This window comes from Neolamprologus multifasciatus, chromosome 9 (genome assembly GCF_963576455.1).
Source record: "Neolamprologus multifasciatus chromosome 9, fNeoMul1.2, whole genome shotgun sequence".
Lineage (NCBI taxonomy): Eukaryota > Metazoa > Chordata > Actinopteri > Cichliformes > Cichlidae > Neolamprologus > Neolamprologus multifasciatus.
In genome coordinates, this window is record NC_140447.1 from 28619094 (window position 1) to 28634724 (window position 15631).

The window sequence follows — 15631 nt, forward strand, 5'->3', positions numbered from 1 at the left end:
GATAGTAAGAACCTGCTTTTTTCACTTGAGGAACATTTCTAAACTTAGATCCATCGTGTCAACAAGTGAGCTCGAGATGATAATACATGCTTTTGTCTCTACAAGACTTAACTACTGTAACAGCCTGTTTACTTGGCTAAACAAGAAAAGGCTAGCTCGTCTACAGGTTGTTCAAAACTGACAGCGAGGCTACTGACCCACTCGAACAAGGGAGCTCATATGACCCCTGTTTTAAAGTCGGTGCACTGGCTACTAATCAGATTTAGGTTCCATTTTAAAATTCTAGTTTTAACTTTTACATTTTACATTACAGGAACTTTTCTCTTTGTGTCCAATATCAACACTGTGACTCCTCAGAGTGTAAACTTTACTTCAGCAAAACCAAAAACTGAGTTGTAAAAGTCGTCACACCAAATGTCTTATGATAACAAGAAAAAATACGTTTTCAGTACACGGCCTGAATTTCTTCCTCAATTTCTTCTACTTCCGTCAGCTTATGTTGAGATTATTTCAGTTTGTAAATGATCAGATTACATAATTGTAATTTACATAATTAAACTAAGGGGTAAGATGGCTCCAGTGTGTGTGCTTGCTGTTTACCTCTGTCAATTTTCTTACTGTTTTTTTTCTGTTTCTGATGATTCTTGTTACTGAAATCAACTCAAAACTGGGGAACACCAAAAACCTTTGGATCTTCAGTTTTTTGCCATCAGCTCTCAGAGCTCTAATCAGAAGAAACAAACAGGGTATACTCTGCTCCTGGCTGATGTTCCTGATTACTTGCTACATAAAGGGCCACCACCTGCTCCGACACACCGCCACAGACACCGGGGTAAACGTGCCGGTCGGCTGGTGAAGTTTAAAGCTTGACTTATCTTTTCTTCAGCGGCCGCTCCAGCTGGTTATGGTCCGTTCCGCCACATCCCAAGGGGTCTCCTGGATCCTGTTATCTCCCGTCTGGTTACTGTTGTGGGCTTAGGTGTCCATAACCCTGCTCACCACTGTTTTTTGCATTGTGGGAGTCATGGAATAAACTTTTTGAATTTGCTCCCATTAACTTTGGCTTCACCGACAACTTCTACCCAGGCTCCAGCTCCAATGAAGATGGCTCTAACAAATGCGTGGTCCTTAGCAAACAAAACTTCATTATAAATTATTTTTTCCTCCAATGGATTGGATCTCCTTTTTGTGACCGAGACACAGATGAGAGTTGGTGAGTCTAGCATTATTTCTGGACTGTTACCCTCAAGTAACAATATTCACTAAATAAGCACTAATAATATATTAATTTTGTAACACACTGAAAACAGTTCATCCAACTGTGACTGTAAACATGTTTCCATTTGTCACTTCAGATTTTACGCTGAAATACAGGAAATGACATCATGGCTAAATCTTTATCATTAAAATCTTTCTTTATTTAACATTTGAATTTTTATTTAACATTTCCAAGATTCAATAACATAAAGAACCCGAACAAGAAAACATTTATGTGGATCAAAATACATTAAAACAAAAACTTTATAATAGGAAACAGAGTTTTCAACCAACTGATGAAAAGAAAGCTAACCACTTGACATGAACACTACAGTAGGACAGCTTTGAAAGCTTAAAATGGAACTAGGGGAAGAGTTTGATTCACAGCTGCCTCATCAGATTTTTACAGGAGATTCTATCTGAACTCTGTGGAGCCTGATCTCAAGCTTTTTGAGTTTGACCCTGAAACCAGAGGATCTTTCTGTCTCTTCAGATGCACTGTGATCCAGTGATGGGAGTGATTTCGCCCCTGAGTGATCACACTGATGTTTGCACAGAGCAGACAATGAGGTGAATGTTTGGGCACATTGGTAACAGTGAAACAGTTTATTAGTAACGTGGGATTGTTTGTGTTCGGAGTATGAACTGAGATTCCTGAAGCTCTTGTCACACTGGTCACAGTTGTAGTTTCCTTCCATGTGTGCACGTTCATGATAGTTACGACTACTTGAATGTGAGAAGCTTTTGTCACAGTGTCTGCACTTGTATGGTTTCTCTCCTGTGTGGACTCCTTTGTGTGATTTAAGCTCCCTTGCAGTGGTGAAGGATGACCCACACTGATCACAGAGGTGCTTTTTAACCCCACTGTGAATCAGTTCATGTCGTTTTAAGTTATGTGATGTGGTGAAGCTTCTCCCACATTCTTTGCAGTATTTCAGTTTGTCTCCAGTGTGTCTGTGTTGATGTGTTTTTAGGTCAGCTTGGCAACTGAAAGTTTTTCCACAGACGTCACAACGAAAGTCTTTCCCACCACCACAGTGATGACAGGGTTGAGAACTGGATCCATCTGTGTCGCTCTGCTTCTAAACAAAGACACAAAGACAGTGTAAGTCAGTCCTTCAACATTTTTATCCTGAACGTCGCCTGAAATAAAGAGCATCTCTGCAGACGTCCAATTATATTTTACTGTTTCAGTTAACACACTCAGTTTACTGGGCTGCAATAACTACAATACTACCACCATAATACTACAGTAATACTAAAATCATAACTGAAATGAAAATCTGAATAATCACTCAGAGCTGCTTTTCCATGCAGTAGAATTGCTAACATGCTAACACAGTTTAGTGAACAGAGTTGTTCCAAACAGTCAGGCTAAAATGACAAGATAAAAATATAAACACATACCTCACAGTAACTGCACTTGTAGAGTCTCTTTCTGGTGTGGATCTGTTGGTGCTCTCTCAGGTAATGTGGAGATTTAAAAGTCTTCTCACACAGGTCACATTGATAAGGTCTCTCCTCAGTGTGGGTAAACATGTGTTGTTGTAACTGTGTGTAAGTTATAAACTGTTTGCCACACTGTTCACAGCAGTACACATCATGTCTGGTGTGAATGCGTAGGTGTATATTTCGGCTTCCTCTCAGGCTGAAAGTTTTTCCACAGATGTCACAGCTGTATGCCTTAATTCCAGAGTGGGTAAGTAGATGATTCTGTAAGTAGCTACTGTGAGTAAAAGCTCTGCCACACTGATCACAGCTGTACGCTTTAACTCCACTGTGGATGAGTTTGTGTTGTTTTAGGGATTCCTTCCAGGAAAAAGACTTTCCACACAAGTCACAGCTGAACGGTCTCTCTCCAGTGTGGATGACTTGATGCCGTTTTAGTTCAACCTTCCCAGTAAACTCCTTCCCACACTCGTCACAGCTGTATGCCTTAATTCCAGAGTGGGTAACTAGATGACTCTGCAAGCTGCTACTGTGACTAAAAGCTCTGCCACACTGATCACAGCTGTACGCTTTAATTCCACTGTGGATGAGTTGGTGTTTTTTTAGGTGACCCTTCAAGTAAAAAGACTTTCCACACAAGTCACAGCTGAACGGTCTCTCTCCAGTGTGGATGACCTGATGCCGTTTTAGTGAAGCCTTCAGAGTAAACTCCTTCCCACACTCGTCACAGCTGTATGCCTTAATTCCAGAGTGGGTAACTAGATGATTCTGTAAGTTGCTACTGTGAGTAAAAGCTCTACCACACTGATCACAGCTGTACGCTTTAACTCCACTGTGGATGAGTTGGTGTTGTTTTAGGGAATCCTTGAAGGAAAAAGACTTTCCACACAAGTCACAGCTGAACGGTTTCTCTCCAGTGTGGATGAACTGATGCTGTTTTAGTTTATAATTCCCAGTAAAATGCTTCCCACACTCGTCACAGGTGTATGTTTTCTCTCCCTTTCTTCTGTGAGGTTTGTCGGCCTCCTCAGAGCGCTGACTTCTCGCTCCATGTTGGTCCTGCAGTGACAGAGATACAAACAGAGGCAGTGAGTGAAATGCAGTCGTGGAACAAACTCAACCTTCAAAGTCCCTCCATTAACACTAGTTTTAAACCTGAAGGTGGAGTGTGGCACCAAACACCTTAAAGGTCTCTTATCACCACCTGCTGGTAGTTCTAACACATTACATCCAACCTGGTGTTAAAAATAATTCATGACCATTTAAAAACACTAAAATCATACCCATCCCTCCTGATTGTACACACAGACACACACACACACACACACACACACTTTTATATTATTTTATAATTTATATCATATTGTTGTTTCCTTTTAACTATTTCTATAATTTTATATATATATATATATATATATATATATATATATATATATATATATATATATATATATATTAGGGGTGCAACGATACACAAAATTCACGGTTCGGTTCGATACTTTGGTGTCACGGTTCGATATTTTTTCGATACAAAAAAAATGTTCATGCCTTTTTATTAATTTGTCATTTATTAAATTTTCACGGCACATTCTGCACCACATCTCTGTGCGTTCATCATTTGTTTGAAGCCAGCTCACCTCCTGCAACCACTTTTCAGAGAATACGCGCTTCTTTTGTGGTTCGGACTCCTTCTGACATTTCTTTGGAGGTGGAGGAACATCACAGTAACTGCTTAAAGGAGCTTCTTCGACATCTTTAAGAGTTCTAAACAAATGTCTGTCCTCCTGAAAATCTTATGTACGCAAACACGCGTTGCAACTTCTTATCTTGTGCGGGTTTTTATTTTGACAGCGAATGCGCACCTGCGGACCACTTATGTGCAGCCCTGGTTATTTAGCTCGTCATATTGCAGCCACAGAAATTCTTTTGTCCATGAAACCATAAAGCTGCACTTTCTTTTTTCCTTATAGTCTGATTTGTCATAACCTTTCCGTTTTGTGGTAAGCTTTTCTTTGGCTGTCACTTCTTCACGCTGACCTGTCTTATTTGGCTCAGCAGAACTAAAATATATATCCTGCTGCTTTTACACACGCACTAACATAACGCTCAGCGATTCTCTGCGCGATCAACCTCTCACATGTTTAAGCTGCGGGAGATTTCACTTGTCATGTTTGCATAGTAAGCTAACGATTGATAAGACGATGTCAGAGGAATTGGTGCGCAAATTATCATCACTCACCAATCAGTACTGTCGCTCTCTATACACAGTTCACGCGATTGCAAAGTGAAAGCAAAAAACAAGCGCAAATTCAAACGCGATTTCAGTATGTCACATATTGACAGTGGCCGATGCCAATGACATAATTACCCAGCTACATTTCCAAAAGAATGCAAAAGCATTGACATATATTTTTCCTTCCTAGGATAGGCCGACGGGCAGGGCAGAGATAGATTTTGGTAGCCCGACTGGAAAAAAGCCCCGTCGGGCTAGCGATTTTGCGAGCCCTGTATCTGATTGAGGAATCACTCATCTTTGGAAAAGAGAGTTTATTATGGAGAAATGTCTCTTTCCAAAATAAAAGCTATACTATACGCTTCTTCTGGGCTATATTCTCAGCAGCATATTAAACATATCAGGTCCCCATAAGGAGAATCGTGTGCTAACGGCTGTCTAAATGACTCGGGTAAAGTTTGTAGCATGCTGCTTGTTGTTTTTCTCTGCTTCCACTTGTCTTTGCACTAGGATGATGTCGGAGTAAATGTGCAGTCATATTGGTTGTGTTCCCACTAGTAGGGCTGGGTATCGTCACTGATTTTTAGAATCGATTCAATTCCGATTCACAAGGTCCAGAATCGATTCGATCCACGATTCGATTTAATTCGATTGATTCGCTTCGATTTGAATATGGGAAATTTTGACAGTCAGAAATATTATAATTCAGATTAGTACATTTACATATTTTTGTATCTATAAAAAGGAAGCTGACACACGCAAGACTTTATCAAAGGTGTGAGCATCACAGCAGATGCCTTTGTGTCAAAGTAGCTGAAGATAAAACACAGAAACACATGAAGGTGATTTTTCCTGGCCTGGGATTTTATAAAAATATTCTGCAGTACATCAAAAACGAAAGAAAACCATTAATCAACATATGAACATTACCTCTGAAGTTACAGCGGTTTTATTAGAGACACGGCTAAGCATTTTGCATTTTGCATAATTTTAAAAAGTTTACATTTGTTCAGCATTGAACGGCAGAAATTAGGTTTTCTTTTCGGAAGTATATAAAACAGAAAAAAAAAAAAAAGTCGGCCGATAGCGCTGTAAACAACGGTAGACTGTGCATAAGAAGCAAGCGAATAATGCAGAAAACCGTACAGAGAGAGAGAGAGAGAGAGAGAGAGAGAGAGAGAGAGAGAGCTGTGCATCGTGGTCGAAGCAAAACAGTAAAAGTCAGAGTGAATACATGACGATGTTTATGTGAAGCGTAGTTTGGATCTTCTTTTGCTGCTGGTTCGGTCAATATTGTTTGGAGAGACATCAAACTAACAGCTTTAGAATCAGCGCATAAAGGAGGTGAACACAAAGCGCAGACCCGCCGACAGATCAGAATCAGCGGGCTGTCGGCTTTCAGCCCTGACCGTGAGAAATTCGACATCTAACTGATTCTGATCCGCGGGTTGCGCTGTGTGTTTAAGTCTTTGTGCAGAATCCATGTTCCTGCTCTCATTTACTGTTTTAGCTGTTTGGTGGTTGTTGAAATTTTGTGAGATTTCACCTGAGATTCTGGCATTTCGGGCAAAATAAATTTATATTAAAAAATCGATTCAGGATTTTAATGAATCGATTTTACATAATCCAAGCCAGAATCGATTTTAATCGATAAATCGATTATAAAAACCCACCCCTACCCACTAGTGCTGTCAGCGTAAATCTGAAATGACATTAACGTCACAACACGGCAAATCTCCGTTAACGAGCTACCGCGGATCACCTCATGAGTGGGGCTGGAAGACGTCAACACATTAACGAGCTAACTGCGCTAACACACTAGTTCCCACCAATTGAGCATTGCTGGCACATCCAACATACTGTTTTACTTTTGTCCATGACAGGCTTACCTTCAGGGTCATACATCACATGAAAACCAAAATAGTTCCAAACGCCAGATCTGAATGAGGGTGGGGGAGGTTCAATTTGCCATGTTGCAACTAGCCTAGCTTCTGTCTCGCTAGCTTGCCCTGCGCTCAGTGAATCTGTGTTCGACTACTCCGCCTAGGCTGCACTGTCGAGCGCAGATCCACTGAGCGCTCAACACAGACAGCATCATCAGAAGGAAAGTTGATAAAATAAATTAAAAATGTTGTATCGTTCGATACATATGCGTACCGAACCGAAAGCACTGTATCGAACGGTTCAATATCGATACGAGTATCGTTGCACCCCTAATATATATATAGATATAGATATAGATAGATATATATAGATATAGATATAGATATATAGATATATAGATATATATATAATCATTTACTGATAATAAATGCTATGTTTGTTTATTTGTTTATTCAAAAGGAACCCCATTAGCTTCCACAACAGATGTTGCTCGTCTTCCGTCAAATACTCACATAAAATATTACACAATAAAGTGGATTCAAAATATCCACATAATTTTACATCCACAGTGGGGTTTCACAATTAAAATATGAGCAATCAATAATAACAATAATAATAATAATAATAATAATATCAATAACACTGAGACACATTACACAAATTTCAAAAACAAATCATCTCTTACAATATTTACAACAAATAAAAGCTCTGTAAATCAGCTTGTAAGTGTTCATTGAAGTTTTGAATAGTTTCTAATTCTGTAATTTTATGAGGCAATTTATTTCACTTAAAAGTTGCTCTAAATATAACAGTTTTACAAAAAGTTACTTTTAACTCGAGGATTACCTAAATTGCAGTTTGTTGAAAACTGTAATATGATTATGTATTTCATCTGGATGCTGCAGCTGAGCAGAAAAAAAATGTGGTGTGTTTAACAGAATTGCTTTCTTTATAACTACAAGTATTAAATCCCAGTTCTTTGTATTCCCTACGACAAAGAAAGACACGGCTCAAAGTGGTCAAAGCTCAAAAAATGATCTTTATTTTCTCCAGGAATGGAGACCTGAACACACGAACACATAAGCTCAGGTCTGAAGCACAAACAGGAGGTCTAGTTATTTATATACTTCCTCTAGACGTCACACACACTTTAAGTTTCGATCAAAGACTCTGCTTAGATTCACTTTCTGGCTGCAGCTCCTATTTTCTGCAAAAACATGTAGTTTCCTGTCAGTACTTTTTGGCACAGATTGTACTGTGACAAAGTGGAGGAGCAGTTGCAATGCTCTCCATTTCTCCCATATGTGTTTTTGCACATTGTACACATTATTCTGTTTCTATGTATTTGCTATGATTTGCTATTTGTCAAGTAACATTGTTGCACTCACTATCCCGGGTTTGTTTGGGTAAGCGTTTTGTTGCCGGCAAATCAAACATTCTGCAAATTAAGCTAAATACTCAGTTACATGTTTCTTTATATTTTTATTATGTTACAGATTAAGTCATTTGTTCATACATACTTTGTTTGTCTTTTCAGTCTTCATGAGGGTCAGGTGAGGGGAAAAACCCACCTAGCATTTCCTCATTTTAAAGTCCTGATGATGTCACATATGACATCAGCAGGTCAAACCAAGTGGAGGGGTTTCTTTTTCCATAGAAATGCTTCCTTTTGTTGGTGTTAAGGTTTAAAGGGATTTTTTTTTTTTTTTTCTCCTTCTTTCTTTTTTACTCTGGCACACACTTTTGCCTCTTTTGCTCATTTTAATGTGTGATTAGTGCACGATCAGGTTGCCTTTCATGTAGGGTTGGGCTATATCATACCGTTCACGGTAATACCGGTATAATGTTGGGCAACGATAAGAAATTCAAATATTACGATAGAATATAGGTAAAACACGCTTGCGCAGTGCCTTTGTTTTCATACGCACATGGAGGAAAAAGCATGGCAGCGACGGAGAATGAGAAGGGTGAAAGCAGATCGTTGAATAAAACAGATGAACCAGAATTGGTTTGTAAAAATGCTGCAACTTCAGTTGTGTGGAACTGGTTTAGCTTTCGTCCGTCAGATACACAACAAACACTACTGGTGGTAGAGCATGCTAGCAGGCCGTCGTTATTACCGTGTTTTTTGGAAAATACGGCACACTTAAAATCAATCCTTTGATTTTTCTGAAAATCGACGGTGCCCCTTATAATCCTGTGTGTCTTATGTAAGAATTGTTGTTTACCAAACTGATTATTGGAAGAAGTTGCTGTTGGAGGCGGTTTTGGTACCATTCTTTATTCATGGCTGTGTTTTTCGGCAAAATTGTGAGTGAGCCCACTCCTTTGGATGAGAAGCAACCCCACACATGAATGGTCTCAGGATGCTTTGCTGTTGGCATGACACAGGACTGATGGTAGCGCTCACCTTTTCTTCTCCAGACAAGCATTTTTCCAGATGCCCCAAACAATCGGAAACAGGCTTCATCCGAGAATATGACTTTGCCCCAGTCCTCAGCAGTCCATTCACCATACTTTCTGTGGAAGATCAATCTGCCCCTGATGGGGGGTTTTTTGGAGAGAAGTGGCTTCTTTGCTGCCCTTCTTGGCACCAGGCCATCTTCCAACAGTCTTCGCCTCACTGTGCGTGCAGATGTGCTCACACCTGCCTGCTGCCATTCCTGAGCATGCTCTGCACTGGTGACACTCTGATCATGCAGCTGAATCGTGTTTAGGAGACGATCCTGGTGCTTGCTGGACTTTCTTGGATGTGCTGAAGCCTTCTTAACAAGAATTGAACGTCTTTCTTTGAAGTTCTTGATGATCCTATAAATTGTTGATTTAGATGCAATCTTAGTAGCCACAATATTCCTGCCTGTGAAGCCATTTTTATGCAACGCAATGATGGCTGCACGCGTTTCTTTGCAGGTCACCATGGTTAACAATGGAAGAACAATGATTTCAAGCACCACCCTCCTTTTAACATGTCAGGTCTGCCATTCTAACCTGATCAGCCTGACATAGGCATAGACTGCATCCCAATTCAGGGTCTGCAGTCTTAAAGGTACATCACAGCGACAGCGAGGCTGTCCCAATTCAAAGGCTACTCGAAATGCAGCCACAAATGCGTCCTTCATTTCCCTGAATTTTAAGGATGTGGCGGTGTAGACTTCATGGCCCAACATATCCCAGACTTCATAGCGCGGCGGTGGGTGTGGATAAGTTTGCCGAAAAAAACGGAAGCGGAGCAGCCAAAGACTAAACTTTTAAAAGTATATTATGTCACTTATTTATGTGCAAATGTTGAATAATGAAGAACATTAAAACATTACTGTTGGCCACATGTCAGCAGAGTTATGTGACATTAGTGATGTTTGTACTAACTTGGTTTTAAAGCCTTTACTTTAAAATATTCACTGTTCAATAGTCGACCTTAATCTTACAGAGAATGTGATGATTTTATGGATAATTAAAGTCAGTCATATATCCACAAACACAAGCTGAAAGTCAGTGATGCTGCTCGGTTTGCATTCCTGAATATCACGGCACAAACAGGATTCACTGCACTGTTAATGTTAGCTATGTTATATTGCTGCCTCTGTTCGGTGGTGTCGAGCCAAACGGACTTTAACGTGTGTTTGAACGAGCTGACGGTTCACTCATTAAGCTGAAAGAAAGATGCTTTAATCACAGGAGTCACACGTGTCCACTGTACCATCTGGGAACTCGTCTCGTTTAACATTCGTAATAACACAAACACTAAATCCTCCTGTTTGTAGCAGTGTAAACACCTGAGACCCTCACCTGTCTGTCTGTCCTGCACTCTCTCTCTGTTTCTTTCTCGCTGATTGTGTAATAAAAGTATGAACATGTATTTATAAGTTACACTTGTGTCTGAATCCTGCAGCTTATCACACATTTGATTTCCATGTGTGACAACTGCAAGTGTCCAGAGTGAGGACAGACTGAGGGACCCACTGCTGCACATCATCTGTGAGGCTTTGCACCCCTGATGATCCACCAGGACAAACTCAGCAGTGTGTGAGGAAGAGGAGGAGGAAGAGCCAGCAGCAGCTGACAGATGGAGAGAATAGACAGACTGTTCCCTGTTTGTGAAGGACTGCTAGAAAAGTTTAAAAGAACCAATTGTCTGTCCTGAATCAGTCTTATTAGGTAATGTTCAAATAATTGTATCATTCCAGTGTTTTCAGTGTGGGAGAAAGTACTCAGGGCCTTCAAGTTACACACTGTGAAAGGCAGCAAGAAGTTTAATGTTCAGAAACCTAAAGTATGTATCAGCAGCAGAATGGAGCTAAAAATAAATGTTTGTTTCAGTTCTATGAAGCTTTGAGTATTTTGGATCAGTAGTACTGCTGTGTTTGTTGCATCATATTGCTGTAATTGTTTATATGCTTTATATATTCTGAGGTAAGTTGATCTATAGTGTTACATCATATTCTATAAGGATGTTATGTGTTTGTATACTTTCTGCCCTGTTTGACCCATTTAGCAGAAGTCAGCCTGTTTAAGGCTCTGATATCTATTCTCTATGACTTAAAGCAGTTATGACATGGTCTGATTTTCTCACCCAATAAAGGAATATTTAATATATCAGTCTACTCTTCATTCTATCAGAAACAGTTATTACAGCTCGTACATTTGCTTTTTCCACATATATGTAAGCATTGAGCCAAATTTACTAATGCCAACAAATTAAACAAACAATATTTGTCTCTTATGTATGATACATCTATATAGACACTGTCAAAGAAACTTGTCTTTGAGTGAAGTGATTAATATAATAACTATAATATTGGCCATATTATAGTTACATTACCAAAGTGAGATGACTTTAGTCTCATGAACAACATTAGCTAATTGTTATTTACTAACTAATCTTAAAATGACTGTTCAGTACAGACATGAAGCTCAACAATCATGTTTTACAGTCCTGTGGTCTCAGCCTCAGATACTTATTAAATCACACAGAGCTCATGTAGAAACAAATGAACAAAATATGTTCTCCTTCATTTCTGTCAAACAAAGCTGTATGAAACGTTTCCAGCTGTTAGTATCATGGTTGCTAGGAAACCTGGGCAGCGCGATGGAGGCTAGACCGTCCCATTTCACAAGCCTACAAGCCTCGCACTTCCAGCCTTAGCGGTCTTTGAGTACGCCGCCCTTGAGGAGCGTTGAGGCTGCGTACTTTAAAGCTGCAGAACCTGAATTGGGATACAGCCATGATGATCTCCAGCCTTGTGCTCGTCAACATTCTCACCTGAGTTAAGAAGACGATTACTGAAATGGTCTCAGCAGGTCCTTTGATGACAGCAATGAAATGCAGTGGTAAGGGTTTTTTTTGGGGGATTAAGTTCATTTTCATGTCAAAGAAGGACGATGCAATTCATCTGATCACTCTTCATAACATTCTGGAGTGTATGCAAAATGCTATTATAAAAACTTAAGCAGCAACTTTTCCAATTTCCAATATTTATGCTATTCTCAAAACTTTTGGCCACGACTGTATAACCTCTTTTTAAGTTTTGTGGATATTATACATGGTTATGCTCAGGATATGTCAGCCAATTTCCACTGGAAATGCCTTTTGGTTAAACTGTCAGCAAGCAATTTGCATTTGCACTTTTAACTTTTTATATAACTTTAATGCACATAAAAAACAGCTGCTTGTTTAAGTGAAAATACATTGATGGGTTTTTTAATAAAGTTGTGGAGTTGTAAAGTATTTTGTCTAGTGTCACTTATATTGTCAGTTATATCGTTATCGCAAATTTTCAAATGTATATCGTGATAAATATTTTTGGTCATATCGCCCTGCTCTGTCTGTCACCTTCTGTGTTGAGCTCATCGTTTTCTCTGTAGTGGCTGAGCTGAGTCCAAGTAGCTGAAAATGTTCCTCTGTTGCTCCGTCAGACTCTTCTCCTCCTGCTGATCAGCTGGGACACAAAACAGATCTTTGTTAGGCTCCACACTGCACTGAAGAGTCAAAGTGTCTCATATGTTCATCTGACAAGTAAAAGAACACATTTTTGCTTCCCGAGGTGGGCAACTTATTGGAAACAAACACAAAAGGTTTGAGCACTGATACCTGGCATTGCTGGCATTGAAAGATGCAATGCCAGCAATGAGGATTGTCAAGACTAAAACCAATCATTAAGCAAAGACAACAGGGATCATTTGTTTCTGTTTATTTAGCATTCACAACATTTGTAGTTGCCTTCTGTACAGGGGAAGTCCACGCACACTGTGTGGTACCGCCATCCGCAGAAGGTGCATTCAATCTTTGTAAGAAAAACTAGATTGTCTGAGACTGAAATGATATTAACAAAAGGAGTGGTGATTTGTAAAACTTCAAGTGTATGATAAGGTGAAAACAAATACACAATTGAATGTCATGTAGTTGAAGGTGTTTTTCTTCTTTTGGAAGACCGGAAAACACTGAAAGTTACAAATGTATTGTGCATGAAACAAATTCAAAAAAGGTGATAAAGCCAGCTGCACATGTGTGTCACAAGTAAATCTGGCTGTATAATAAACAGAAACAAGTGATCCCTGCTGTCTTTGCTTAATGATTGGTTTGAGTCTTGACAATCCACATTGCATCTTTCAATATGTTTGAGGGAAGATTTGAATGCACCAGTGTAAGTGCAGCCACTCAGACTCTACTCAATGTGGTCATAGAAACAGGTGCAGTAGCGACACAGGCAGAATATGCTTACAGGATGTGATGTGGCTTTGAACTTTTGTTGTCCATCTTCCATTGGTTTTAATTTTGCACTCCAGTATGAACACAAATCCCCCAACCCGAGGATCACCACAACTTAACCTAACAGACCTACACCTTAGTTCACAGATTCACTTTGTCTAAGGTTTATTTCTGGGATTTCGCACAACCCAGTATTCAGATCGTGAATACATAATGGGCTTGGATTTACAATATTATGAATGAAATGTGCTCTATTTGGAAGCAGCATGTCCCCCTCCCCTTTCCAGGGGTTGTGTGTGAGTTTAAATCATCAAACTGTAAATTATAAATTGTAAATTGTTATTGATCCCTTTACCCCTGGTCCTAAAGTGTATATTTATTTTCTTACTCTTCTGATTCTTATATTTATTGTTTGTCTTCTTGCACTGCTGTAACTGGAGCCTCGTCTCTCTATATACTGGACTGTATGTAGCGGAGATGACAATAAAGTTTACTTTGACTTCAGCAGCGAGCAGGCGCACCGAGGGCTCTCGCGCTCACTTTTCGTGTATAGAATTTCGAAAAAACATCGGTGCAAATTATAAGTCTGTATCATAATGTCTGGTGTGTTTTATTTTGCGAGTTGGTTATTAGATGCTGCTCCAGCCAGCCAGAGACTCCCCCGCCGCCCCGCCCTCTCCTCCCTGTGCCGCAAGCAGCAGACGCACCTCGCAAACGGAGGGCGCCCTTACTCCAAGCAAATGGGTGATAGAAAACCGATCGGTGCCTACGACATTCCCAATATGCGCTGGCATGATGTCGGGGCAGCATGAGTACGAGCAATTTTATTTTAATTTTTTTTCCGATGCTTGTGATGCCGCCACCCACCACGATGCCGTCCCGGGCAACAGCCCGTGTCGCCCGTATCAAAAACCGCTACTGTGTGTGTCACAAGTTAATCTAGTAGTAGGCTATGGTACTTGGCCAGAGGTGGCGCTGGTTGACTCGACTCCATTTGAGTAGTAAACTGCACTAGTTGTGAAGCAAAAACGCTGAAATCGGAGTAATAACACGTACGAGGGGAACGATGACAAAGACAAGATTCTCCCGATCGTTTACTCTTGCTGTCCTGTGAACACCATCTGCATGAGAATATCACCAGGTAAACCCGCGATATTTTTAAACATTTTGTTGTTCTAGAGGAACAAGACTGACGGAGTGTGTTTGAGGTAACCTCACAAATGTCACAGATGACATATTTGGTGTTTATTTGCTGTTTTGTCGGTAGCGGCTCCTGAAAAGCAAGTCTGCCACACATCTGTTCAACCAACTCCAGTTAACAGCCCACGTGTATATACACACACACACACACACACACACACACACACACACACACACACACAGCCCTTTTGAATGTTGGCAAGTATGTGTATGTGGTGTTAAATAGGCCTGCACCTGACGCCCAGAATTGTACAATACTGATGCTTGAGAGCGCGCGTGTGACGCAAGTATGTGTAGAGTGTTGAGCGCGTGATCAGTGGTGAGAAAAACATCTCACGAAACTTGACCTTTCTATACTCGTGGCTCACTTGCACTTCTAATCTATTAGTTTGCACACTTACACACATCCAGCTGTGGTTTCCTGCTTTGCTGCAATCTGGAGAGCCTCGCCTTTAACGGTCTTCTCTCACAGAGAGCAACAGAAAACTTCACTCAGAAAACTTAAAAAAACTCAAGATTGACTGAACTCAGTTCAAAGTTACCTTGACACTAACCTTTAGATGTGAGAGGTTGTGATGGTCCGCTTGAAGCTGACGCTTCGGTGCTTGTGTCAAAAAGATCAACACACTGCTTCAGAAGCATCGTGTCGAGGCTTGATTCGTTTGGCCAGAGTCACGTGATTAGTGACGTCTGAAGATTTAGAACGTACCCTTTTTTAAATTGAACTTTATTGAAACACAATAAGTATACAACATACAAACAGATGAAGTTTACAAAAGAACAGAACATGAACATACAAAACCAGGGGTAAAAAAATTATTATATGAGTAGGCGAAAAAATCAACATATAAATATTGTTCTGAGAGCCTTCTTGTTGGTTGAGTATGAAATTGATTGAATGT

The 15631-nt window shown here is 40.1% G+C and overlaps 1 protein-coding gene across 2 annotated transcripts; it reads right to left on the reverse strand.

Moving 5' to 3' along the window:
- Nucleotides 1–1502: 1502 nt before the first annotated feature.
- Nucleotides 1503–15393, reverse strand: LOC146511736 (uncharacterized). Of its 2 annotated transcripts, XM_085172354.1 has the most exons (4): nucleotides 15284–15393; nucleotides 12654–12759; nucleotides 2665–3765; nucleotides 1503–2339 (listed from the first exon to the last, which is right to left on the reverse strand). In XM_085172354.1, exons 2-4 carry the CDS (start codon nucleotides 12669–12671, stop codon nucleotides 1653–1655), a joined length of 1806 nt encoding a protein of 601 aa, XP_085028480.1. In that variant the 5' UTR covers nucleotides 12672–12759; nucleotides 15284–15393; the 3' UTR covers nucleotides 1503–1652. The 2 variants fall into 2 exon arrangements, with proteins under 2 accessions (XP_085028480.1, XP_085028481.1); XM_085172355.1 differs by lacking the exon at nucleotides 15284–15393 and having other exon boundaries at nucleotides 1503–2336; nucleotides 12654–15272.
- Between the last annotated feature and the right edge of the window lie 238 nt (nucleotides 15394–15631).

Excerpts from the sequence above, each read along its gene's own strand:
- LOC146511736 (XM_085172354.1), bottom strand. Across the intron at positions 2,340-2,664 it reads ACAAGTGCAGTTACTGTGAG|AAGCAGAGCGACACAGATGG; the intron begins GTATGTGTTTAT and ends GTCTTTGTTTAG.